This window comes from Nannospalax galili, unplaced genomic scaffold (genome assembly GCF_000622305.1).
Source record: "Nannospalax galili isolate Female #2095 unplaced genomic scaffold, S.galili_v1.0 scaffold475, whole genome shotgun sequence".
NCBI lineage: Eukaryota > Metazoa > Chordata > Mammalia > Rodentia > Spalacidae > Nannospalax > Nannospalax galili.
The window spans coordinates 647,596-674,811 of record NW_008339435.1 but is presented as its reverse complement, the minus strand read 5'-3'; the positions used below and the strand labels follow the sequence as shown (position 1 = coordinate 674,811).

The window sequence follows — 27,216 nt, the reverse complement described above, 5'->3', positions numbered from 1 at the left end:
CGCCTCGGCGGCCCCCGGGCTCCCCGGCCGCGGCTTCCTCGCGCGCGCGGGGCGCGGGGCCTGGGGCGTGCTTCGGCGAAGGTAAGAAGGAAGCGACCGAGCCTTCTGTAGCCAGCAAGTGCGAGGAGCGCTGCTCCCACGCCTGTTGCTCCGGCTGCCCACGCGGCACCCTCCCACTCCCGCGCCCGGGTGGGTGGGCGCTGGGGCGCCTGAATGATTGGGGGTGGGGCCGTTGCCGTGGGGGAGCAGGCAGCCGGCCCGGGGGCGTCGGTTCCACGGGCTGTAGAGCCATCTCTGGGTACCCAGTGGCTGAGAGGTTTGGGGGTGGGGGTGTGAACCTCTGCCCTCTTGCTATTGGCCTTCCTTCCTTCTGGGGTGCCTGAAGCAGCGCCCCGGGATCTGGCTGCAGGTGGCGACGGTTTGCTGGGTGCCTGCTCTTTGTGAGCCGAGAGAAATGGCTGAGAGTGAAAGCCGGGAGCCTTTTGGGGCGCTTCGTAAAGTTCTCCAGCGGGGAGAGCCTGCGGTGTGCCTGCCAGAGGCTGGGGGCCGTCCATCTGGTCCAGTCTGGCACCACTTCCACCTCGCAAGCCCCAGGAGAGGTCTCCAAGAGATGCGGGAAGCCTTCGGGCCCTGGGGAAGGGGTTTCAAAGATTCACTTTGCTTTAGGAGATGTTTACACTGGGGGTAGGGAAAGGGCTGGGCAGAGAAGTTACCTGGAATCAACTAAATTCCTGCGCGCTTGCTTAGCGCTGGCATTTGATTTGGCCGGCAGCCCTGTTATCAGCAACAGGCTGAGGTTCTAAACCTGGGATCTTGTGGCAAAGAGAAGGCTCCGTGTATTTGTTTAACAGCGTCTTGGAACTTTCACAGGGTGCTAGGCACCCTGTAATCTATAATCAGGTCTTACAGGATGGTCTTGTATGAATGTAGGTGATGGTTCCATGGATGCCTTATTTACTGTTAGTTCAGGGGAGCCTGGATGTTTAATCTCTGAAGAAAGGGCTCCTGGGCATACATTCAATGCAAAACGTGTACATTTCTCAGTGTGGACTCTTATTGGCCCAGGGAAAGGAACTGATGTGTTTATTTTTCTTTGTGGTTTCTTGAATGCAACAAAACACAAGCACACAAGGGACCCCCAGAGGAAGAAAGATTAGTAGCTTGTTCCCTTTTGCTGTTGAGGAGGCTGGAGGGAAATAAAAAGAGTTCAGGAAAGTGCCCTGGCCATCCTAGGAGTGGCACTGTGGAGAAGAGGATCTTGATCTGCCCCAGGCCTGTGCTCCAAGGATCTCCAGGTTGGTTCTGTCATCCCAGGTCTGTCTAACCAAATTCCGTCGACCAGGGCAAGAGAGACTGGGTGTCCCAGCCCAGCTCCATTCTGGGTCAGAGATCGTGGAAAGTAACTTTCTGGGGACTCGGCACTAAAGTCATTGAAGGGCAGATCTTGGTGGTGTGAATTTTTGCTGCTTTGTATCTGTGCTCAGGTTAGGTGTCAGACCCCAGGACAGGAGGTCTGGCCTCTCTGTCTATTTTTTAATCTCTGCCTCCCAAATAGAAACTGTTTAACAGGGCAGGAGGAAATGGTCTCTTTTCCAGATTTTTCATGTTTGTCATTTCAAAGCTTACCTGGTTTCAATGTCTCTCCCGGAGTCTCCCCACCCCACCCCACTGCCAAATCTTTCCTACTGTCAAACTCTTCTGCCACAAACAAAAATAGCTTCAGATTGTTCATTTGTAAGGCATCCACGTCCTAGTAAAACCTTGGCATAGGAGGCTTGTGCAGTGCCATTGGCTGAAAATGGGGCCGCACTGTAGTGCCTGTTGCAGGATTCATACCCAGACAGGCTCCTGGATGTGTTGGCGCTGTCAGGGATGAGCAACGCAGTGAGAACCTGCAGAAGCCCTGCCTGAGTCCAGTCATGCCCACAGGGCTGTTTGGTGGGTGTGACTGATTTGGCCCTGGGCATGTTATCTGGTAGGATGATTCTCCTCTTCTTCCAAATCCAGGTGTGTGCACACATACTCAAGAGCACACACTTGTGCACACACATACATGTGCACACAAAAAAATGACAAAAGGGTAATTGGTATTTTCTTGGGTTGTTTGTTTGTTTGTTTGTTTGTTTGTTTGTTTTTTACCAGAAGGACAGTTTCTGAGCCTCTGGAGACAGTCTGGTACTTGCTTGGCCTCAAGAGAGATAGATTGTCCTGGATTAATGCAGAGGGTAAAAGTTTGGCCCTGGGACTAGAGACTTTAGGACAGATAGGGAGGGGATTATTGTTGTTTTCCTCTGAACAATTATCCATTGGAAAGCAGTTTGTGAAATGCTTACGGCCCTTGGAAAAGAAGGGTTGACCCAGAGTAGAGAAGGTGAGGGAATGGGGCTCAGTTTGCAGAGGCAGGTAGCTGGCACTGGGACTCTGGAATCTGGTGGGGCAGGACCAGGAGACTCGAAGGGGAAGGGCCTTCCTTTTAGGGTACAGAACTGTGTCCGGCCATGCAGGGTCTCCCAGGGTACTTCCTGATTCAGCAGCCTCTTCTTAATCTTTGCTGTTTGAACCCCTTCTAGGGTTTAACTCTCTGAGCCTCATTCCAAAATAAAGCAGGGATGTTACGGGTGAGGGGTCCAGGGACCAGGGCCTGAGGCCTAACCCCTTCACTTTTCTAGGAGAGTGAGAGGTTTCTGTGGGTAGGCTAGGCCTTGGATTGCCTTGGGTTCCAAGTGACGCAGGTTGTGTGCCCTGTTCTGGGCACCAGCCTCATCAGGAATTCCCAGAACTCCCTCTGCTGAGATGAGGCTCAGGCTAATTGCATCCCCACAGCAACCAGCCCAGATGCTCTACTTCCCGCTCTGCATGGGCAGCTGTCATGAAGGCAGTCTCAGAGAGACCAGAGCTGTAGCCTCTGTGTTCTGGATCCAGGAGATTCAGGAACTATTTAAACGAAGGATCTTTTGTCACTTTCTTGTCTAGGTCTTTCATTTTACAGATAAGGACTTTGCAACCCCAAGAGAACTTGCCTTCACAAGTTAAGTATAGAACTGAAACAGGACTGTAAGTTCCCCCAAGTTCCTACTTTTTGCTTCCTAGGGAAGGTGGGAGGGGAGACTCTGCTTCTTTCCTCTTCCATAGGGATATCAGGATTGGGCTGAACCTAGCTCAGGAAAACAGCTTGGCAGTGAGTGGGCTGGTGGTCTATTTGAAAATTGCCCACTTCTATATTCTTGAACTTAGTCACTTTGAAGGAAACTTGTGCAGCTCAGTTGCCTTTCTTGTAACTAGTAGGCAGAGACATCATAGGATTTTTGTGGAAATAAACTAAATGTTATGTGTACAAGTGTCTAGGATAGTACCCAGAGCATTGTCAATGCTCAGAGAACATCAACTGAATCAGAATTGGAGTCATCTGTGACCATTGTTCAGCCCACAGGCTTACTTCCCAGACCCTCATCTCTTGGAAACCTGGCTACATATATACTGAGGGACAGAAACATTTCCAAAAAACCATAGGTCATTGTAAGGGTAAATTTCTTGAAGAAAAATATACATGCAAGGTGGGTTCCTGCGTCCTCCCTCAGTGGTATGTGGATTACCCGCTGTCATGAATGAAAGACCTACACTCTTTCCCAGGTTCTCTCAGTTCCCATAATCAAAAGCTCATCAGGCAGGTGTGTGCTGTTTTTCTAGCCTCTACCTTATAGGAAATGCCATTGTCATTCTTACTGTCTTCTGTAGCATCTGAAAGAATCTTCCTGTACTATAACAGAGGGACCCTTAACATGCAAGTGGGGAATCAGGCAGAGATCAGCTCCTTGAGGACCCTTGACTGAGGCTGCGGTGAGTTCGCAGACACTCAGTTCTCGGCTTCTTTTGATTCGGCTCTGTCTTCAGAGTTCGCTGTTTAGAGAGAGAACACCCACCCATGACAACCAGGGAAATACAGTAGCAAGGCATCTAAAATGCAAACAGCATCTATAAAATAGTGTTCCTGGTTTTAGCACCTACTCAAGCACCACATGCACTGTGCTACCTACTGGGATGGGAGGAAAAGCTGAGGTTATGTGATCTTTGTCCTAAACAATCTTTGTCAGGGAAGATGAGGAGTAACCTGCCTGTACTCTTGACTTCCAGTGAGTGCCTACTTGTTAATCATTTAAACAATCATGACAACTCTTTATCCTGCATCTTCCTCATGTGAAAGATGAGGATCACAGTGCTATCTACCCCCAAATCAGGGGGTAGATGACTGATAGGGACAACCCACGAGGTACTGGGCTTGGTACAGTTAGTACTTAGTAAACCACCTGAGGTCGAATTCATGTCCTGTGCTTTTGATTGTTGGGCTGCTGTGTCTTTGTAGGTCTTAGATTTTTGTATCCATGAAATGAAGCACATGATGGACTCTTCTGCCTAGGATTACTGTGAAAATTAAATGAAATAATCCATGGGAGACAGTGCAATGCCTTGCATTGAGTACCTGGCCACTTACTGTTAGTCATTATTATTAATGAGAGGAATATAAAGTATCTGTAATCTGGCTCAGACATGACAATCGTGGAAGCTGGGGGTACTGGACCTGGAATGGTCGTAGTTCAGTGAACTGCCCGAGGTAGAATCCCTGTTCTGGGCTTTGTGGTTGTCTGACTGCTAGAGCAGAAAGACAGAGTGCTGAGAACCCAAAGGAAGGAAAATCTCAGTGGGAGAAGTGTCACAGAGACAGCAAATGGGGCAATTCTAATAAGCAGGCTCAGAAGACAGGCACAAGGAGACATGAGCCAGAGACAGACTCCCATGGCTGATCATGAGCTAGTCTATGCTCTTTTCTTGGAGGCTAGGTTGGGTGCATGGGCTGTAAGACTGATGTGCTAAGCCAGGATCCATTTGTGAAGATACTAGAATGCCAGACCAAGGAGTTGGGTTTTTATTTCATAGGTTGTGGGGCAAAATACAAACAGAACCTTGCTTTATGGAGATTATTACTCTTGAGTAGAAGGGATTTCAGGGGGAATGGGTGAACAGCGATGGGTGAGCATGAGAGGCAAGGATGCTGCTGGAAAGGAGGTTTGGGAGAAATCAGCCCTTTATGCTGCCTCATTATTTGGCAGTCCTTGGGATGGAGCTGTGAGAAAGATGGTCAGGGTGACTGGGCTGAGGTGAAGGATGCTGCGAACAGAAGAGCAACATTCTGCATGGAGATAGTTTAAACCCGTCTGGTTTCAGAGGCATCCATGTGGAAGAGTCCAGGGGTAGCGCAGGAGCAAAAGAAACCTGAGAAGCTAGGAGGAAGCAGGCAAAGCAGCATTACAGGGCGAGATGAAGATCAAATCCCACTGCAAGTCTGTGTGTGACAAAACACCCATCCCTAAACCAAAATCAAAATAAGCCAAGCAACCAAACAAAAAGAAGAAAAAATAATCAACTAACTCCAAGAGTCACCTCTGCCTCATTTATGTAAACACAGAATTAAACCAAGTGAGTTCCAGAGAATCCAAATAATTCTGAGTTAGGATTTGGCTCTGTGCTGTGTGATCAGTTTAGGATTAGTGGAGTTGAGTGTGCCAACCCCAAACAATTTCCCGTCACTGTTACGTGTGTTTCTGTGTCGCCACATGTCTTCCCACAGATGGTATACATTTGGGGATTGCAGAGTCATTTCACTATCATCTTTAAAATGCCAGATTTGGGAAGGTAAATCTGCTTTCCAAAGCCAAATATAGTTCTCTGCACCATTGTTTCCTCCATCCAGGCAGGTGATGGGAAAATGTGGTACAGAAAGCTGTGGATGAAGGGACAAGGTGGCTCAGCTCTGAAGGAGTCTCGAAGGGTGCAGTAGAGGACAGGTGAGGAGAGCCTGGCATGGGATGGAGTATTGTTATATAACAGGAGGGAGTTCTGGGTGCTGGGCAGATGGAAGCAGGAGGCGAGGGAGCTGGGGAAGGCACTGAGTATGGCTCAGCTTCCTCTGTGAAGGGAAAGGGACAGTGTGTGGAAGTCAGGTGGACGGAGAATTCAAGAATTCCTTCATTGAGTGGGAGAGAGACCGGGTCCAAGCCCGTGACTTTTCCTTTGTCATCATGACTCCGAAGGCTGCAATTGGACATTAGGTTGCTAGGGCAAGGATTTCAGCCAAGCATCCCAAAGAATAAGTAGCGTTTTGCCAGAGAAAGCCTTTTCCATGGGAGTCAGGGACAGAACTTCACCAAGCTCTGGGCTTACTGGAGTCATTTGACTTGACAGAAATTTCCAAACCTAGGCAGCCACAGTCTCCTTCTCACCAGGGCAGAGTAGAAAAGATATGTTTACCTGATCTATATCCACACCCCATTACTGATTGCCCTGGTGGATGAAGAGTGAAATAAAAATTAGCATGTTTATCCCACTTTTAAATTCATTTAATGAGAACTCATTTACCCTCTCCCAATTTAAATTCGTAATAACGCCATAACCTTTCAGAGCTCATTATTACCCATCTTCCCACATCTTCCTGCTAAGAGGCTTTCCCTCCAAGTCTTCCTGAGCCCTCTTGGAGCCTGACAATTTGTCAGGCAGTCAGACAGCAACATCTGATGAGCCGGCCCTTTGCATAGCCCCTTGCTAGATGCTGGCCCTGCCTCTGCATTTATGGGTGGAGAAGAATCAAGTTCTCTCCTTTGGTGGTTTCAGTTTTGTTAAATTACCTCGGAGTCTTGCTTCACTCAGCAATGACCCCTCCCCTGGTTTCATTCTTCACGAGGTTAAAGCGGACTCAGTCTTTTCTCTGTTCTCTCTTGTCCCCCAGGGTCGCTGAACTAACAACTCCAAGCTGGTGTGCACAGTGTCTGAGCTGCTGCCAGCCCGAAAGCTGGAGTCACCATGGCGGCAGGAGTTGCAGCCTGGCTGCCTTTTGCTCGGGCTGCAGCCATTGGATGGATGCCGGTGGCCAATTGCCCCATGCCCTTAGCTCCAGCGGACAAGAACAAAAGGCAGGATGAGTTGATTGTCCTCAATGTGAGTGGCCGGCGCTTCCAGACCTGGAGGACCACGTTGGAGCGCTACCCGGACACCCTGCTGGGCAGCACCGAGAAGGAGTTCTTCTTTAACGAGGACACCAAGGAGTATTTCTTTGACCGCGACCCAGAAGTGTTCCGCTGTGTGCTCAACTTCTACCGCACTGGGAAGCTGCACTACCCGCGCTATGAGTGTATCTCGGCCTATGATGACGAGCTGGCCTTCTACGGCATCTTGCCCGAGATCATCGGAGACTGCTGCTATGAGGAGTACAAAGACCGCAAGCGGGAGAACGCGGAGAGGCTCATGGATGACAACGACTCGGAGAACAACCAGGAGTCCATGCCCTCGCTCAGCTTCCGTCAGACCATGTGGCGGGCCTTCGAGAACCCCCACACCAGCACCCTGGCCCTGGTCTTCTACTACGTGACTGGCTTCTTCATCGCCGTCTCGGTCATCACCAACGTGGTGGAGACGGTGCCCTGCGGCACGGTGCCTGGGAGCAAGGAGCTGCCGTGCGGAGAGCGCTACTCGGTGGCCTTCTTTTGCCTGGACACTGCTTGTGTCATGATCTTCACCGTGGAGTACCTCCTCCGGCTCTTCGCGGCTCCCAGCCGCTACCGATTCATCCGCAGCGTGATGAGCATCATCGATGTGGTGGCCATCATGCCCTATTACATCGGCCTGGTCATGACCAACAACGAGGACGTGTCTGGGGCCTTCGTCACGCTCCGGGTCTTCCGCGTCTTCAGGATCTTCAAATTCTCCCGACACTCCCAGGGCCTCCGGATCCTGGGCTACACCTTGAAGAGCTGTGCCTCAGAACTGGGCTTTCTCCTCTTCTCCCTCACCATGGCCATCATCATCTTTGCCACTGTGATGTTTTATGCTGAGAAGGGCTCCTCTGCCAGCAAGTTTACGAGCATCCCAGCTTCTTTCTGGTACACCATTGTCACCATGACTACACTGGGGTAAGTCAGTGCTTGGGTGGAGCATGATGCTTTTGGATGGTATCAGGGCTGGGGAGAAGAGATTTGGTGAGAAGAGTCCCTCACTCAAGTCATGGGAGCTGGGAAAGGTGGCATGTCAGAAGGGGGAGGTTCAGGAGGGATTTGTTGGGGGGTGTGACTTGCTCTGAATTGACTCTTTTTGAGTGAGGCATATGTTTTAGAAAATAAGTCACTACATCTTTTCTCCAGATGTGCAGTATGTGTGTACGTGTATGTGTGTATCTGTGTATCTATATGTGTGTCTGTGTGCCTGTGTGTGAAGGCAGGGTGGGTGATGGTTGCATTCTTACATGTATCTGTGCATCTAAGGACCTTCATAGGGAGAGAGATAGAGCAGCGGGTGGGGAGGCAGAGGGCTATGAGAAGTTGGGTGAATGGTGCACAGTCTGAACATACAGGAGATACAGGTTCTTCCTGTTTCTTCTCTGTAGCACATTTGCAAACTGCTTTCTTCTGCCTCACTTTTCTTCTCTGCTGCCACAGATGCTCAAGGGCTCAGTAGCTCTGATCAGACTTTCTCAGTAACCCTGATCTTGGGTTTTCTGCAAGGCAAGATACCTCTTTCTTTTTTCTCACTAAAGGAAAAGCAGTCTTGCTTTATCAGTCCCAGTCAGTGACAGAATGACCTGGCCTAACTGGATGGCTGTGAAATAGTCTCCATGGGTCATGTGGTCAGACAAGCGGCAGTATCATCAGAGGGAGGGACCAGATGCTCAGCAAGGTCTCAGGTGACTCTGTCTCTTCCAGATCTCCAAGCTCTCCACTCCACTGAGGTCACAGAAATACATTTATGGTGCCAGGACATGGAGCTTTCCATCAGAGGAAGGGGGCTCAGGAAGGAGATTACAATTCTCATCCTAACAGGATTAGAGCCAATAAAGACAGCTTTATGGAGACATAGATTTCACAGGGGTTCCTGCTTCAGCCGTTGGAAGCCGTTGAGGCTAATGCAAAATCTCTCCACAATTCATATGCTGGGTCTATATTTGCTTAGACCAGGAAGCGTTATATTGCTGATGGAGAATTCATGAAGCTTTTTATTTGGTCTTTGACAATTTGGTTGTTGGCATCCTGGTGATTCGATTTTTTTCCTGGCTAGAACCCCATGGCCATGGTGTCCATTATTCCATAGTGTTGTGTGTGCTTATTGGGAATGACTGAGCAGGTGCTGGGACCTCTTAAAATGATTACGTTTGTCATTCTGCCACAAGGGAAGAGAAGGGGGTGGCAAGGAGGAGAGCAAGGGGTGTCACCATCCATTTGCAAAGGCCACATTTAATTGGGGCACTCCCTTTACCTCTGTCTGATGAACGCCATCCTGACCATTCTTCCCAACACACACACACACACACACACACACACACACACACACACATGTTCAAATTGCTACTCACCAGAGTGGGTAAGAATGTTGTTTGGCTCCGGGACTTTGTTTTTCTTGGTTCAAGTGGCAGATGTAAGCATTTGGCACATTGGGATATTGGGGACAAAATGAGCCAGGGAGCTCTCCTGCAACCTTGTCCCCTTCTAAGCCAACCCTGGCCATCCCTTCACCTTCCTGAAGGAACCTAGGCACCTCATTCCAAGACTGCCCAGTGTTCTTAGTTGCCTCTTGATGGAATTCATGACACCAGAGGGAGGGACGTGTATTGGGATAACCACCAGGCAGATTGATGGGTGTCAGTTAAAATGGGATCATTTTAGAGAAAATCAACAGAAACTTCACTGGCCACCTGCCAATAACTTTTTAGTATTAGTGTAACAGTATATGGGTGTCTACTGGGTGTCAGCAGTGTGCTGAGCACTTTGCATATATTATCTTTAAGTCCTCTCAGCAGCCTCGCAAGGTAGCCTTTAAAGATGTAGAAGGCAAGGTTCAGAGAGACTCATCGTCACTGGGCTGATTTTCAAATGCTAGTCCTGGTGTCTTCAGCGTCCCTTTTCCTTTCCCTCTGTCCCTCCACTTGTTCCCACTCCATCAGGACCCCTAGGTAGAAAGTAGAAATCAAAACCTTCAGGGTTATTACCTTTTTAGATGACTTCAGAGTGTGATGTTCTATTCTAGTCATATTGCTAGTCAAGAAAGCATCAGCATCAGTGAGTATCATGACAGGCACTGTCCTGGGCACAGAGAGACTTTACAACTCAAACATTTCCTTCCAGACAGGTTAAAAGACTTTACTAGAAATCAGAGGCTGTTTTCATTGCTAAGTATTATACTGCTATTTATTACTTTGGGGGAAACGGCTGATTTCCCTTGGTGTTCATCCTGTAGAAAAAGGCAAACCAGCAGCAGTGTGGCTTCGGGTTTACTTTCTTGGGGTGGTGGAAGGAGCAGGCAGGCTTCAGGAGAAGGAAGGTGAAGAGGAAGAAAATCTGCCTGCACTGGAGACAGACATGGCTCTCCTGATTTGGGGTCCTATGACATCCTCACCCCATAACCAACAGTAAAAAGGTTTGTTTCTCCATCTCCAATACATTAAAATGTCTAGTTTCTGGGAGGAGAACAAAATGAGCCAGGAAGGAAACCTTTAGTGATGTCTTCCTTAAATTCGGATGAGTTATGAGAAAGCAGCCTCTTTTCCTTCCCTCCACCCTGGCTGGTTGTAGCTCAATGCTGGATCAAGCTACTTTGACTTTGACCTCAGCTGACAGTTGGCAGCATTACCAAGCTTGTTTGGCTGTACATCGCAGGTGCTTGACAAAATGCTTTTTAATGGAGGGTCAGTGTAAATGGAGCACCTTCCCCATTTGCTTGGCATGCTGTTCTCAGTCCCTTCTAGACATATCTGTCCTTTTTTGAGAGTAGATCTAAGGTTGGAGCCTGCAGCCCCGCAGTCACCCCAGCTCTGTGTGCCATGTTTGCTCTCCAGGAGAGAGCAAAGCAGCCTCTACTTGGTGACTTGTCTGTCCACTAAGATACTCTACAGGACGATAAGCATCTTCTTTCTCTTACTAGGGGACTCATTGGTTTGACCCTGGAACATTTTTGCTCTCCCCTGATTGGTTCCTATAAAAAAAAAAAAAAAAAAAAAAAAGCTCATCTTTTTCTTGCTCTACATTACATTTGAGCCCCACATTGTCATGAAGTACCAAGGACCAACTTTCTGCTATGGTTCAGTTGCTTCCAGCAGCTCCAGGCAGGCATCGACTTCTCTGTGTCTGCAGCCCCTCCTGCCCTACTCCTCCCTGAGTTCCTGTTTCTAATCAGTGAGACTGTCTTCAGTTCCTTCGCAGAACAGTGCTGGCTGACATGCCATTATAAGTGAGGCAGTTGCTCTTTGGACTCTGGTTGCCTCATCTGCCTGCTTCTCAGGCACCTCGCTTATGAGTTACTAGGTGTCCTCCAGGGAGGGATCTCCTGAAGTCAATTATCACCCTTTATTTAATATCTCAAAATACTTTAAACACACAAGAACAATAACAGTCCAAACTGCCACCTGGGCTTGAAGATGGTTTTCTTTGGCAGTTTCCTGTGCTGGTGGGGAGGACCCCCGAACTGTGCCCAGGCTTCCTTCATGCTCCCATGATAGTTGAGCTCCCAAATGTACCATTCAAGGATTAATTTCTGTGTTCATAATTGATGCTATAAATAAAACAAATCCCCAATCATCTCAGTTAACAGAGGAAAGGGATAACATGGAACTCCCAATATTAAATAAGACCAACCTAACTGGTTGGAGAGTGTTGTATATAAACTTTGTTGAAGCAGATTCCCTTCTTCATTTTGCTTGGCTTTGCTTAGCATCATGACAGACCTGGACTGCCTGAGCCAGTCCTTGGGGTAGGTCAGGCGAGGACATGGGCTAGGAGGAGAGGTAGGAGGAAAGCCTTGTGAGCAAGTGTCCACAGGGGCCACAGAGGGCCAGCTCCAGATCTAGAGAGATTGCTCTTAGACATCCTAGGGTCAGGGAGTTGGGTGTGGGAAATGTATGGGGCAGCATCTGCTCCTGACAAGGTGGCCCACTGCCACTGGTTGATTCAGTTATGTAAGTGATTGGCAGCCTATCTGTCACCCTGTGCTCTGAGATGAGAGAGCTTTGACAGTGTCCAAAAACCACTTTAACAAAAACAGAATCATTTTTTTACTTCTTCCAAGCACGAAGCAGCCTCTAGGTGATTTGCATTTTCCTTTAAAATATAATCCTGAAGGGAGCCTGTCTGAGGTTCCAGGAGGCAGGAAGATTCGAGCAGGGAGGTAGAGACAGGAATACTGGAGAATGGGGTCCTTGATCAGGCTCCCTCAGGATAGCCTGAGCTAGTCCCTTCAGCTAGTCTGAGATGGGTTTTTGTTAACTCTTCAATTTCCAGTGTTCTATCTACAGCTTTACCAACTGCCTTGGCCCACTAACACCTCAGCCTGGATACTGGCTAGCAATGCTATCTGCATGAGGCCCTGCCCACAGAACTGCTCATAGCACACTCACTGAAAATAAATGACCTTCATGTGTTTTCTTTGTTGTTATTTCTTAACTAATGGTTCTGTGATGCTGACATTCCCAAAAGAGGGTACAGACTTGCATCCCAACAAGAAATCATTCATGCCATCAACATTTATTGAATGCCTACTGTGCACCAGGCAGTGCGCAGGCTTTAAGAATAGATAAGCACTATCATTGCATGCCAGTCCAATGTGAAGATGAAAGATGAATCAAATAAGGTGCATTTCTCTTCCTCAGAACTTGAGCTCTCTATGTGCTGCAGAGGCCACCCTCTCTCTGTTCCAGTCTTGCTGACTTTCATCATCTTCCAAACTTAAACCTCCATCATTTCCAAGGGGTCTTCCCAGCCTTTGAAGATCTGGGGATCATCCTCTTGCCTCCCATTACAGCCCTTATGTTCTTCCATCTCATTACTCCCACATTTTAACTTTAGTTGTTCATGTGTCTTTCCCCCTAGGATGTGGGGTCTTCAAGGCATTGCTGTTTCAAAGATCATAGGACCTGATAGCATGGTGGTCCTCAACCCCTATTTGTTCAACTAAACAGGTTTGCACTTCAATTTCCATAACCATCTTTTCACCACGTGAGAACTAACAACAGTGCTCTCCAGATGTTATCGAAGTTGTCATGCTGGGTAGGATGTTTTTGGGGGCAAAGCAGACCAAGAGGACAAGCACGGCACTGTATGAAGCTTCAGCCCTAAGAGGGCTGGGGCTTTTGCAAGGAAAGTTTTCCCTGAACCCTTGCATTATTTTTGGCTGCTTGGCCACGCTCCTTTTGAGAGATTCCATGCCTAGGGAGGATCAGAAAGTAAACCATAGATAAGCCCTCTACCCACAATGCTTCCTCCATTCAGTTATTTCCCAAACATTTATTGAGTACCCAGTAGGCACTAGAATGCAGCAGTGAAGAAATCAGCCAGTGCAGCTTGCATTCCAGTGGAGGAGACAAGACAGTGTATAGATAAATACACCCTATCAGGCTACAAAGAAGGGGAAAATATGTTGTGACAAAATAGGGAGTGCTGAGTGTAGAGGGCTGGTGGAGCAAGGGAGAGTTGTCATTTTTGTTAAGAGATCAAGAAGGTCCTCTCAGATAAAGTGATTCTGAGAAGAGAGCTGAAGGAATGTGGGCAGCGTGGGGAGCAGTATTCCAGTCAAAGGAACAGCACTTGTAAAGGTCACCAGGCAAGAGGGTACTTAGTATGGCAATCTTGGAATAGCAAGAGATTCCTAATGGTCAATCTACAGGGAAGGGGCAGGAGTCCAGAGAAGTGATGGGAGAATCAACTCAAGTAAACTCATGACCACTGTACCATCATGGGTCTTCTTGGCATGGGAAGCCACTGGAGAGTTCTGAGCCCCTGACCTGTTTCTAGAGGATCATGGTGACTACTGCAGGGTAAGTAGAAAGGCAGGACAATCACCCAGGGAAGAGACCGTGGGGGATAGGAACAAAGGTGAGGGCAGCAGAGATGGGAGGAGTAAAGGGTCATGCTTCTGTTTAGAATAGAAGTGGGACTGGAGAAGTGGCTCAACTGATAAAGTACCTGTTGTGCTAGTTCAATCCCCAGCATCTACTTAAAAGCTAGGCATCGTGGCATGCACTTATAACCCCAGCACTGGGTAAGGGGGGAGTAGAGATGGGCAGATTCTTAAAACTCATTGGCCAGTCAATAACTGAATGAATAAGCATCAGGTTCAGTGAGAGACCACATCTCAAAAAAAGTAAAAATGGAAAGAGATTGAGGAAAGACACCTGAAGTTGACTGACCACTGGCTTACACACACACACACACACACACACACACACACACACACACACACACACTAACGAGTACATATACCACATACATACCACATGCACACAAACAACAAAAATCGATGTAGGCAAAACTTGAGACAATAGGAAGTTTTCTTAGGAAGCATATACTGGCCCTTCTCCCATCAAGCCAGCTAAAATGTTCACAGCAGAAGACTAACCATGATGACACAGATCTGAAGACCTTCCACACCCCAGGGAGAAGCATTTGACAAGAAGAGGCGTAAAGGCCTTGCAGAGTGACTCCAAAGCCCAGGGCAGCTAAGGCCTCAGCATAGAACCAAGTCCAGAGAGCTGAGTTGTAGTCATGGCATCTGAGAATGGGCCTGGTGTAGACTGGCAGCAGGGAGCAGGCACCTGGATGGACCTTTCCTTTTTACGTATCCAGGCAACATATCCTGAGTCTGTGGCAAGGAGCTGGAATGTGCTCACCACTATGAGGAGGGCAGCCTTATCTCTGAAAGAAAAGAGGCCACTCTGAGACGGTGGTTGTCAATATGGGGTTGACAGGGTTTCTGTGTCCCAAAGTAGGACAAGGTTCACTCACATGGGTGGCCCTTGAGCCTCTTGGGTGCCTCATACTGGGAGCCTTGTGATGGCTTTGCTTTCAGATCCAGCAGTTCAGACCACTGCAATTTTTGGAAAAGAATTTCCACACTGTTGTTCATTGCACAGCTCTCTTCCGCAATCTCTAGAAATCAATCTCAACCTCTCTCTGCTTGGTTTTGTTTGGGTTTCTTTCCTTAAACACACCAGTAAACACAACCACAATTCTTCCCGAGGAACCACAATTATTCTGCCTCAAAATACTGTAAATAAAAGGCAGAGAGCCCTCCCCCTCCTCAGGGGGAAGGGCCCCTCAGCTGCTGCGTGAGGATGTTTGTTTCTCTCACCCAGGAAGGAGAGGTTGTCACAGACCATGTTAGGCTCAGACCACACTCCATCAGCGGTGGGAGCTCTTCTGATCCAGAGGAACAGAGGGCCCTTCTGCCTGTCCTTGGGCACATGACCCTGTATACTACTCACCATTTTGGGGCACGACACTAACACTGGTTAGTGTCTTATTCGTGTCTTAAAGATTCTTTCTCTGTTGATGTCCAAGTCTGCATTTCTTTTCTGAGAAATAGAGACCAGGGCCCCAACAATCTCCTTTGGAAAGAGTGCACAGTATAGACCTCCAACCAACTTCTAAGGAAGATTTGTTTGTGACAAGGAGAAAAGAGTTACCCCATGCTTAGGGGCATCCAGAGCTCTCTGTCAAAAGGCTCAACTCTTCTGCTCCAGCTTGATTCAGTCTCCTGCTTCCTCAGCCTGTTTTCCTCAAGCCACACTGTCTCCATACAGATGATAGGTGTGTGGGAAGGTGGGACCAGAGAGGAAAGTGAGCTCAGCCTTGGCTGACCATGACTGGGTGGAAGAAGATTGCATTTATCTCATGTAATCATATTCTGGGTGCCAGGACTTGAATGAGTGTCATTAAACAGAATCAGAAAAATCGTTTTAATATAAGTGCCACCTCACATACAAGCTAGTTGATGGAGAGATGGATGGGGCTGGGGACGCCTCCTTTGTAATGTGATGCTGTAAAATCCCATCACCTTCATTATTTCCTACCGAGCCAACGCATCATAATACCCATGAGCGGCAGAACAGCTTGAATTTAATATACGGAAAGTCCAATCAAACAATAAATGGATGGAACTATATAAAGAAACCATTTTCTGGGAGGCTGGCTCCATTCTCTGGGATTTAGCTCCCTGACACATGAAACGTGCATCAATTTTCACCAACTAATGCAGCTGCCGAATCACCACATGCGATATTTGTTTGCTTCAGAAGTGGCAAAGAGGACCTTTCCCCTACTTTAACTGGCTATCAGTGCACAATTGCAAATCTCATTTTCTTTGATTTGCATCCAGTGGCTTCCAGTGGCACAGCAAGTTACCTTGAGATGCCAGCCAAACTGGAAGCATGGCCCTTCCTTCATCCCAGAACTTCATCACTCTCTGTGGTACTTTGTCATCATCTTTAAACAGAGACATTCTGGTCCCAGAGTGGGCTGGGTAGGGGGCTAGGAGTCTCACCTCACAGCAGTCACCATAGAGGAATGTTCACACCTTGGGCATGCTGCCACACTCAGAGAGCCCATGACGTTGTGATGGTTCAGAGTCCTTCCTTTGAGGTGGTGCAGAGTAAATGTTTCATTATCCACTGGGTTCCTCCCATCAGCATAGCTCTCTACGTTGCCTTCCGTCCCTATCTCCCAGCCAGTTATGGAGCATCTATGAACACAAATATCAACAGATCAGCCAAACAGAACTAAAAGAAAACCAGCTGCTTAAAAATTATACAATACTGTCAAAGACCAATAGAAGATGATGGGTTTTTTTTTTTTTTTCCTAGTATGGGATTCTTTCCAAAGCTATTTTTTCCCAATGGCATGGATAGCTGAGAGTTAGCCATAATTATAGGCTCATAGCCTCTAAGAAGTATCATTAGTTTATTTTTATTTCTCTCTGGACATGTGTATATTAGCCAGGGGGAAGAAAGCCTCGGAGAATTAAACTACCCAGTGTCAAAACCCTGGACAGCATAAATCTTGTTTAATTCAATAAATATTATTGAACACCCAGTATTTGCAAGGTACATTATCAGGCAGTGTTGATGATATAAAAATAAATAAGAGAGCTGGAGATGTAGCTCAGGGGCAAGAGTACTTGCCTAGCATGTGCAAGGTCTCTGGTTCAATGCCCAGTACTGGGATATGAGTATGTTCATAAGAGGGTGTGAGAGAGAAAGAAGAATGAGTGAAATGATCATAAGTTTGTATTGAAGAATAAATATTTAATATTTGCTGATAAAGGAATGATTAGCCTCACAGAAAAGGTGACATTTTAGCCAGTCCAACAACAGCAAGTAGGATTTTAATAAATGGAAATGGGAAAACCAAGTAAATTGTAAAAGGGCATGAGATTTGGGAAGCTTAACTAAAGTTTGCTAGTGTTTAAGGTATATGAAAAGAAAATGGCTTGCAATAAGCAGGAACGAAAGGCTTACTAGAGATACAGAGGGCCTAAAATATGAGGACAAGGCCCTCACTCAGCAGGCATTAGGAGCCACTAAATATGTTCCGAGTACATTGATGAGGGAGATTTGCTGGCTCCTGGATGAATGTTAGAAGGCAGCTCTTGGATACAAGATGGTCATCCAGGGACTGATGAAGTAAGAGATAAAGAAGGCCTGATGAGACAGCAGTGGCACAACAGGACACAGAGGACTGGAAAGGCAGCCAGGAGACAAAGAAGCCTGGAGCACAAGGCTGGCTGGTGAGAAGCGTGGGGCTGCAGATTAGAACAGGTTAGTGAGTGGTCAAGAGGGAAGGACCATGACCTTGGCTTTGGATCTGTGATATCTGCACTTAATCCCAGATATCCTCCAGGTGGAAAATGACTCTAGGGCTCAGCAGAGAGAGAAGGTTAAAGAGGAAGTTTGCCAAATCATCAACTGAATTAGGAAACTTAGATGAGATTACTGAAGGGAAAATGAAAGCAGGGCAGAGGAGAGGACCTTGAGGAGCTGGTCCTGCCCGGTGTCTCACTTCTTGGGCATCCAGTTCCAGCAGGAATCTTGGTGCTGCCTGCAAACACTTTTCCAAAGCTTCCATTTAGTGTCTCTTCTTGGCCCATGAAAATTCACTTTCTGCTAGAACTAAAAAAGAAGATTGGTCTTCTGAGTAAAACAAGGTTTTATTTTTAGTCTCCTACGATAATAATGAAACAAATAGCACTCACCAAGGAAAACAATTTGTTTATGCGTTTTGCAATAAGTAAATGCACCCTTATATTGACATGTGGATAAGAGGTAGGGTTGACCATCTCTGCCGGGCTCTGCATGATGCTGATACACAGTGGTCTATTCTCCGTGCTGGTCCTTGCAGTGCCAGACCCTGGGGCAGAGTTTCAAGAACTTAAAACATTGCTGCTCCCACTTGCTCCCTTCTTCCCTATGGTGGAAAATGTCACTTGTACCTCCTGGTATCACTGGGCACATCTTCTGACGTGCTCCCCAACCCCCTTCCCGCCATCTCAAAGACTCCCATTTGGGCTATTAGAAAACAGCTGGGAGACTGATGGTTCCACAATTCAGTAATCATGCATCATGATGAACAAGACACAACTCAAGTTTATAAGTAGGGGTCAAACTCCTGCGTGACAGATATTCCTGTCCCACTCTGTGCAGGAGAAGTCTGAGACATTGTGCCCAAGCTCCCACACTGAGTTAGCATTGTTGGATTCAGAATAAGGTCCTCTGATACCATTTGAGTTCACTGCCTTCCTAATGAGCTTCAATCTAGTAACACAGAATTGTGTTCCTGGCATCAGTAAGGTAAGAGACATGAGTGAGATGGGAGGGAAAGAGGGGAAAGTGGAGGTGACATATCAGGGAGTGTTCCGTGGAGGAAGCTGTGTTTCAGCTAGCCTGTGAAAGATCATGGTAGAAAAATTAAACACATTCGTTTGGTCATTTCCTTAATAAGAATAGTGAGACTGCCATGCATCATGCTGAAGACTGAGGAAGAATCTGTGGACAGAAGAGAAGTTCTCTACCTGAAGTTGACATTCTAGTAGGAACTGGCAATAAATAAATGTATAAAATGAGAATGAAAAATTGAAGTTTAAAAAAATTGTGAATAAAAGGATAAAGCTGTAAGGGAGAGAGGGGGGAGGCCATGACCTGACATGTGGAGACTGCTGAGGCCCCATAGGGGTGGGGGTGGGGACAGTAGCTACTCCCGTTGTCCAGAGTGAGAACACCCTCAGCGGCTGGTTAGGAGTCAGAGAGCAGCTGTGTCCAGGATAGAAGCAAAGGCTTAAGAGCCATGATTGAGCCTTTTTAGGGATGATATCCAGCAGTGGAGAAGCGAGTGTTTGCCATCTGTGCTGAAGACTGAATGAATAGAAATAGGTTCACCCTGGCCGTGAGAGACTGCTGGCATTACCCTTAACAACAAGGAGTAGCTGATGATGCTGAGCCCAACAATGGCCCAAGAATATGCTAAGTACAGCCTATTTAGATGTGTCTAACCCTCTCAGACATCATGGGAAAGAGCTTTCACCATTGCCTCTGTTCTATAGTTATGTCCTCAAGACAGGCAGCTTGTCTGTGGAAAGACTGGGATTTCCACTAGTGCTGATATGGGCAGCATCACCTCTTGCCCAGTCACTCAGCAGCAATTTCTGTTTAAGGGAAACTAGAGTTTCCTGTGAAGTAGAAAAATCATCTTCCCAGGCCTCAGACATGAGCAAAGGAGAGGAAGACAGAAGCACCCCACTCCCTAAGATTCCAGGACTGTGGCGTTCAGGGTTCATGAACAAAAGTTATAAGGGGGAAGTGTGGACACAGAACATAACAAAGATCGGAGGGCAGGGAGACCTGACTAGTAAGCACATGTATGTAGGAGCTGGGCTTGTCTGGGCGCATGGAGACATGGATACTGGTGACAGACAGGTGAGGAGTTCACCAATAGGTAAAACATAAGCTGATAAAAAAGAGGAAAGTCAGCAAAGGCAGAGGTGGGAACTTTCATTATGTTGAAACATCGTATCTCCAAAAACTATATATGAGAGAGGAAATTGTCAATATGCATACTACACAAATACCTTCTGTAAATATCTTCTATAATATTTTTTTTTCAAATCTCAGGCCGTCTGCTTCTCTGGAGTTTCTGGTCCCAGGTGGCCTTGCTGTTTGGTGGCACCTCCCCACCATCCCAGAAGCCTTTGGGTACCTCTTAGCTCCTCCAAAACACTAGAGGGATCACAGGTATGCTCATTTCAGAATCAGAGGACACTGCCCTGCTGAAAGGAGAGCTGAGCTCTCTCACTGGGTGACAGGGTTCTTTTCCCCAGTCCTCCATGCCCATTAGCAATTGGCCCTTCCATGTGATCTGTGGCTACTTTTACTTCTGAAAGACTGAGTTGGGGAGTAGAGGAGCCTCTTGGGAATGTTACCCCTGGGGTCCTCTGGGGTGTCAAGCCACCTGTGAGGTGGAGGAAGCCCAGAGGTTCAGTGTGGATGGATCTCTCTTCATGTGCCATGATCTTCACTCCTGCTTTGTTAGCTTCTCTGGTGATGTGGCTGTGGGATCTCTCTGCCTCTTCAGCACCATTCCTACACAGTTGAGATGAAAATCAATATGTGGTATTTGATCCTAAAGTGTTCCCATATTCCCTTCTTTCTTAGCCCCTCTCTTCTTCCTGCAGAAGCTGATGTGTGTTCTCCAAAGAGTTCTATACTTGAGGACTATTGTTCTTGTCTCCCAAGTTATAGAACTGCCCCCTTCCCCATCTCTCTGTCCAGCAGAAGTTTGTCTCAAGCAAGCAAAGGGTGTGGTGATAGTTAATAAAACATTCTCCAACAGCTGGACTGCCATGCTCAAAGCTTGGGCAGGGCTTAAGGAGAGACTAGGATGCTTCTTGCCCACTCCCCTGCCCCACCCCCATACCATGTCTGACTTCTGAATATTTCCATATAAGAACAACTAATCATCTGAGAATCAGAGGCTGCAGAGTGAGTCCACACTCCAAGTTCAATGCTTTATGCCTAAACTGGCTTATATGGATTAACTGAGTCCTGTAGTTGGGATGGGGCTCTGGAGAACCAAGGAAAGACCGCTAGTTGGGAGCCAGGGGAGGCAGATGTGGGACTAGCTTTGGGGGTGGTGTGACCTTGGGAAGGTTAGCTCCTCTTGCTAGTCCTCAGTATCCTTTTCTGAATGATGAATGGGTTGGATTTAATGAGTTAGCACTTCCTAGCCAGCTACTGAAGCCCTAAGCCTCTCCTGCTTCCAAGGAAAACAGGTCATTAGCCTAGTAGCCTGGATAATCCACAGCTCAGAGAACTGGCCTTAAACGGTCAGGCACTTGGCAACCTTCCCATTTCCATTTTTTCTTCTCCAAAGAGGCAGCAGTTAAAGAGTCCTTGACCAAAGTGGCCATAATAGATGCAGGTGCACAGGGAGGCCTGATAGGACTTATTTGGGGATCCCATTCCTAGGAGGGCTTCAGGTTCTTGGTGGCAAACAAGTAGTTCACATTCAAGGTCAATGGCTATTGAAGCCCCAGGACAGAGGTCCTGATGGAGAGAGCAAGGACTTGGGAATGCAGTTCCCTGGGCTGATCTGTAGGGCCAGGTGAGTGGAGGTATCAGACATTAACCTGGGACCAATAGGCTTTTAAAAGATGAGATCAGACAGGCATTTAAGCCCCATGAGTCTTAAATTTGGAGAGTCTAGTTCACTATCACCCTTCAGAGCTGTGGCAACAGGTCTGCCTGCATGGTTCTGGGGAGAGAGAGCTGCCCCTGTTTGATGCAGGCCATTTCTTTGTTGGAGAGAGTCAGTGATCATAGGCTTCTTTGTATAGAACCTGTTCTCTAATCCAGAAGGACAGGTCTTTGAGAATTTAGAAGTCTGTCTTAGAAAACAGTTCTGGAAGGCAGGGATAATTATGATGAGAGAAGTCATTCAGAGACACAGGGTCAAGGACCCTGGGATATCTGTCTTGGGACAGATTTAGTGTGACCTGGGTCCACTGGGGTGACTACTACCCAGGAGCCTTGCTAGATACTTTGGGATAAACAGCAGCCAACAACCTGTGCAACACTGAATACTGGAGTCTGGGGGTGACTGAACCCATCACCCCTTCTGTTGTCTCCCACTACCTCCTCCTGTGGTCACCTCCATCTCTTCCATGCCACACTCTCATCACCAACTTATTTTTCTCCCACTATTACCCTGATGACCCACAAATGGCCCTTCCCTTCTCCACCTCCACTATTTTATTACATGAGCTCCCCCAGGAGCACAGGGGAATCTATAGGTTGCTATTAACATCCATGTGGGCAGCATGGCTTACATTACTTTGAGTTATTTGAATGTAACCAAGCATTAAATGATCCCAGAGAACTGGGGAGAGGGTAAGTGTGTGGGTTCCCTCAGAGCTGTGGGCATCCCACTGACTTTTTTCTAATGCAGGGAGAGGATGAGAACTGAATGCAGGTGGCAGGATTGGTGACAGTAAAGGGGAAACATGGTGGAAATGGCCAGGTTACCACATTCTCTGGGGAAATTCTCCCTCTCCTGGCTCCTAGATCCCAAGGCATGGATTAAAAAGCCCCTGTTTGCACAAGCAGCTCTGACTCTTCAGCATCAGAGACTCTGGTCCTGGACTTCAACTCCAGGTAGAGCACCTGGCACACGCAAAGGGCTCAGTGGATGTCCTCATCACTGCCTCATCATAACATGTGGGTCTCTTCAGGTAGAGTGAAAAGCAGTACACTGGTACAGGTCTGACTAAACACACTGAGGATAAAAGTTTAGATTGAGCAAAATTGGATGGTGAGACCAACACAAGAGTTGTGCATTTCATGGCATTGAAGTAAAGGAGGAGCTGCCCATTAAGATAAATGAGGCTGAGGGATCATCAAATCTATTCCACCCTGAGAAATCTTAAAAAGAGAGAACTGGTAGGAATGTTTAAGTCATGCCAGAAAGTTGGTTTGGAGAGCTGTAAATGGAAATTCAGACAGAAGATGACAGAAACAGGGGAGAGACAGAAACAGGTGCCATGTTCTTGGTAGGGGTGGGGGTGTTGTATGGGGAGGGGTGTGTGTGTGTGTGTGTGTGTGTGTGCGTGCGTGTGTGTGTGCGTCTGCGTGAGCGTCGGGAATACTCATGCCAGAAAGTTGGTTTGGAGAGCTGTAAATGGAAATTCAGACAAGAGATGACAGAAACAGGGGAGAGACAGAAACAGGTGCCATGTTCTTGGTAGGGGTGGGGGTGTTGTATGGAGAGAGGTGTGTGTGTGTGTGTGTGTGTGTGTGTGTGTGTGTGTGTGTGTGCATACGTGAAGGCCTGCAGACCATATGGGTAGTAGATCAGGAAGAGAAAGTTCCCAGGCAACCTGGACTAATACTGGACATTTGTTTTTGTCATCTGGAATCTCTAGCAAACTGATAGGTGACCCTCCCTCCCATCTTGATCCAGGGCTGCATCTTCTGATCTTTAGATGAGCCCCTCACACATCCACCCTTTTCTCTGGAGAACCTAGAAAGAATTGCTGGGTGGTGTCTTCCCCAGTGAGCAACATTGAATATTCATTGAATTTTTATGAAAAGAAAGAGTACTAGGGGTAGGTGGGCAGGGACAACAAAGCTCCAGTCGTCTGTTGCCCAGTTTCTTTATTCATCCAACAAACATTCCTGACATGCTGACCATGTGTTCCCACCTTATACAATAATAAATAGCTAGTGTTCACCAGGCTCAGAAAATGACCCAGATGACCTAGGGAGACACCAAAAGTTGGTCATGGAAGGAGGTGGGAAACAAGGCAAGGAAAATAGCTAGTCCCCAGTGGCCCAATGCCACAGAAGTCCTTTCTTATGATAGGAAGCCCACCTCAGTAGGGAGAGCAATTTCCTTCCTTTCCCTGACTTTAGGAGAGCCAGAGTTAGTCCTCTTTCCATCCTATGCTGGTGTTTCCCTCCCAGTAATGGCAAGCATTTCAACAATATCAGCTTAATTCTGCTGTATAAGGAGCCCCTCTGAAGTTATGTCACCTTCTCAGCTCAGCTTTGGTGGTGTTTTCTCTTAGAACTGTGCTTCCCAGTGTGCTGAGTTGGCTGTACCTTTGACCTTGCATTCAGGCCTCTTGAGGCAAGAAGGCACTGTTCAGAGCTCTGCTTCCATCCTGTCTGACCGCCTTGGGAGCTGAGGGGTCCTATGTCCACTCCCATACATGTTTCTCAGTTTCAGACCCCTCCCACCCGCAACCTGCATGCTGTGGCCCACAAATGGGGGACAGTTTCAGTATCCTGGGCTTTGGCTAGCCCAGGAATCACTCCACCCACCTACTGTCAGGGTCCCAACTGGGCCATCTGCAGGGAAAATCTGCTTCAACCCAGCACTATGCGAAAGGCTAGGGAAGATAGGCAGGTCCTAGAGCCCATTCCTGTGGCCCAGGAGGAGTCTTGGCCACTCTTCACTCCCTACTGGGCCTGGCCAAGAGCCCAGGCAGCTCTATAGGTGTGTAAATGCTTATTTCCCTCCTTCTGCTGACCTGCAATAGAGTTATAACTGCAGACAATGGAGCTATAACCAGAGGCAATAGAGTTACAACCAGAGGCAGTTTAAAGACACTGGCTGCAGGTAGTGTTAGGAATATCTAGGATAGGGGTACATTCTCCTCCTCTTCCCTTTGTGGAGAATGATTTTCCTCTGACACGGAAATGGTGCTTCTAGCAAGGTAACAAATTAATTCTAAAAGCAGCTGAGGCTGTGCATCAGTAGGAAATCCACCCAAAAGAAGACAGCCCTGTGTGTGTTGATGCCATGATGGGCGAGCAAGCCTCCTGCCTGGGCTCCTCTAGGCTCCAGAAGACTGAATACCTGGATGATCATTATGATGGCTGATGTTGATCACCAACTTGATAAGATCTAGAATTACCTAGAAAACAAACCTTTGGGCATGTCTGTGAGGAAGTGTCTAGATTGGGTTAATCAGGATCACCCTATATCTGCCCCCGTACCTGTATCTCAGGCTCAGACCCCCCCCCCACACACATACACCATGGGCTAAAGGAGAAAGAAAGCTGAGTACCAGCTCTCTTTGTTTCCGGACTGCAATGTGACCAGCTGCATCATGCTCATGACGCCATGCCTTCCCGACCATGATAGATTGTATGCTCTTGAACTCTGAGCCAAAATAAAACCTTCTTCCCTTAGGTGATGCTTTCAGGTATTGGGTCACAGCGAAGAGAAAAGTGACTGGTACAGCCTTTCACCACCTTGTTTCATCTAGTCAGGTTCCCTGTCAGGATATTTCCCCTGAGCTCCAATCTCTGTCCCCCATGATAAGTGCCTCCAATCACCTGTTGGAGCTGGCCATCTGATGGTCAGCACATTTCCTCTGTATATGAACTCTCTAACTATTGGGAATTTAGCAAGTCTGCTTATTTGAGTAGAATAGGAAAACCCTCATATAATAGACCAGTCAGTACTCTGGATGCTTTGTATTGATCAACTTGTTTTCATAGCAGACCCATCAAGAGACATTATTATCATCTCTGCTTTACAGGTGAGAAAACTGAGACATAGATTAAGTGACTCATCAGAGGTGACAGAAGGGTTTCAAACCCATGCCTTTTGCTTCAGGGACCCTCATAACCTCTGCACCAGACTGCACTCTCTTGGCCACATGCTCCTTTAGGACTTATTTTCTAACACCTTCATGAGTTCCTTTGAAAGAACCTGAATCAGTTAGCTTTTACTTCACAGCACATCTCCCCTAAAATGTAATGGCTTACACCTTAAATATTGATTATTGCTTATGATTCTGTGGGTTGAGTAGACAGGACAGGTGCTGTGTTCTAGCTGGCATTTGTCCTCCCAAGCCATCTGTGACTCTCTAGAGATGGATGGTCTAGCATGGGCTTACCACAGATATGGCAGCTGTCTTGTGACTGACTAACTGGGGTATCAGGGATGGATGGCTTGACTCTGGTCCCTCACCACCCAGCAGAGCAGAGCAGATCCCTCAGATGGTAGTAGCAGAGTTCCTGATCACTGCACAGGAGGTCAAACCTCAGCATACAAATTCTTTACAAGCCTCTGCTCATTGATTTTTTAATGTTCAGTGGCCAAGAACATCCAGTGGTCAAGTCCCCTTTCAAAGGACAGAGAACTCTAGCCCGTCTTTTGATGGGAGGAGCTACGACATCATACTCCATAGGGTATGAATGAGAAAGAATGAGGAAATACTGGTGAGTATTTTTATAACCCACTAGCGAAAGGGACTGACCATGAACCACATGGGTTGAATTTCACAGTGGGAAATAGCAGGGAGGAATGACAGGCTGAGTGGGTGTTAGCCTGGTAAAAAGGCCAAGTGTTTCCATTGAGGTCCAGAAGGCAACACAAAGGCAGAGCTCTCTGTTCCTATGCGCGAATATAATGCATGATGCGGCGCCTTTGCTTAGGATTGAGGAACACAGTGAATGATCAGAGAATGGATTCTCCTCTCTGGCACATTAGTTCCCTCTCTGCTCCAGGACAGAGGGCAAGTAGCCAAGAACTCACTCACTACTGATTTTATGATTGCAGCCTTAGCTACACCCCATACTTCTAGCTGGGTCTCTGGTCTAGCATCTCACAGGAGGCCTCACTGGCAAGGGTGGATTCATAAGAGGACAGACGGACCCGAGGACCACTATGGCTCTGGTCACACGTTCTTATAGTATGACTAGGCAGCAGTCCATATAGGAACTTCAGTTCCTTTTTCAGGCAAATGAAGATTGCCATGAGGAATAAAAATAATGACGTTTATTAAGTGTATAAGCCTGGCCCTTGTATGTGTGCATGCTCAATATCAACCATCCCTGGGATTTGGATGAGCTCTGTTGCCCTTGTCCATGGGTGGCAATGGCCAGATGAACAGAGCTGTCACTGGTAAATAACTCTTGGCTCACCCAGGAATGCCAGATGGTGTGCCAGCAATTCGGGCCAGGGAAACACAGGGCAGAAGCTGTGTGTGTGGGGGGGAACATAAGTGGGACTAGAGCTGCCCAAGGGCTCAGCTCTATGGGCATCACTCACACAGTCTGGGGAGATCTGGCCAAGCCCTGTCATTCATTTAAGAAAGTTAAGGTGACACCACCAGAGACAGCCAGGCAGCACCTTGGTCAGACTGGACCCCAAAACAATCTACTTCCAGGAGGATGTGATCTTCAGGTACCTTCCTTTAAGCACCCTTTCTTTGGATCCATATCCTCTCAGGTCCCCAGCCTATCCCTATGTTACAATGCATATCTCCAGCGTAGGGAGAGGGAGAAGAGGCTTTAGACAGCAGGTAGGAAGGAACGCAGACAGAGAAGGAGCTTGGTGAATGCAGGCAGCTGCC

At 47.5% G+C, this 27,216-nt stretch overlaps 1 protein-coding gene across 3 annotated transcripts in view; it reads left to right on the top strand.

Annotated features, from left to right (window-relative positions):
• The first annotated feature begins 12 nt into the window (after positions 1 to 12).
• Kcnd3 (potassium voltage-gated channel subfamily D member 3) overlaps positions 13 to 27,216 on the top strand; it is a 221,387-nt gene continuing 194,183 nt past the window's right edge. For 2 of the 3 annotated variants that reach the window (XM_029563981.1, XM_008833958.3), the window contains exons 1-2: positions 13 to 81; positions 6,779 to 7,958. In XM_029563981.1, coding sequence (XP_029419841.1) covers positions 6,853 to 7,958 — 1,106 coding nt within the window. In that variant the 5' untranslated portion in view covers positions 13 to 81; positions 6,779 to 6,852. Of the gene's footprint in view, positions 82 to 5,781; positions 5,841 to 6,778; positions 7,959 to 27,216 lie in introns of those variants that run through there. The other variant, XM_008833956.3, reaches the window with a different exon arrangement.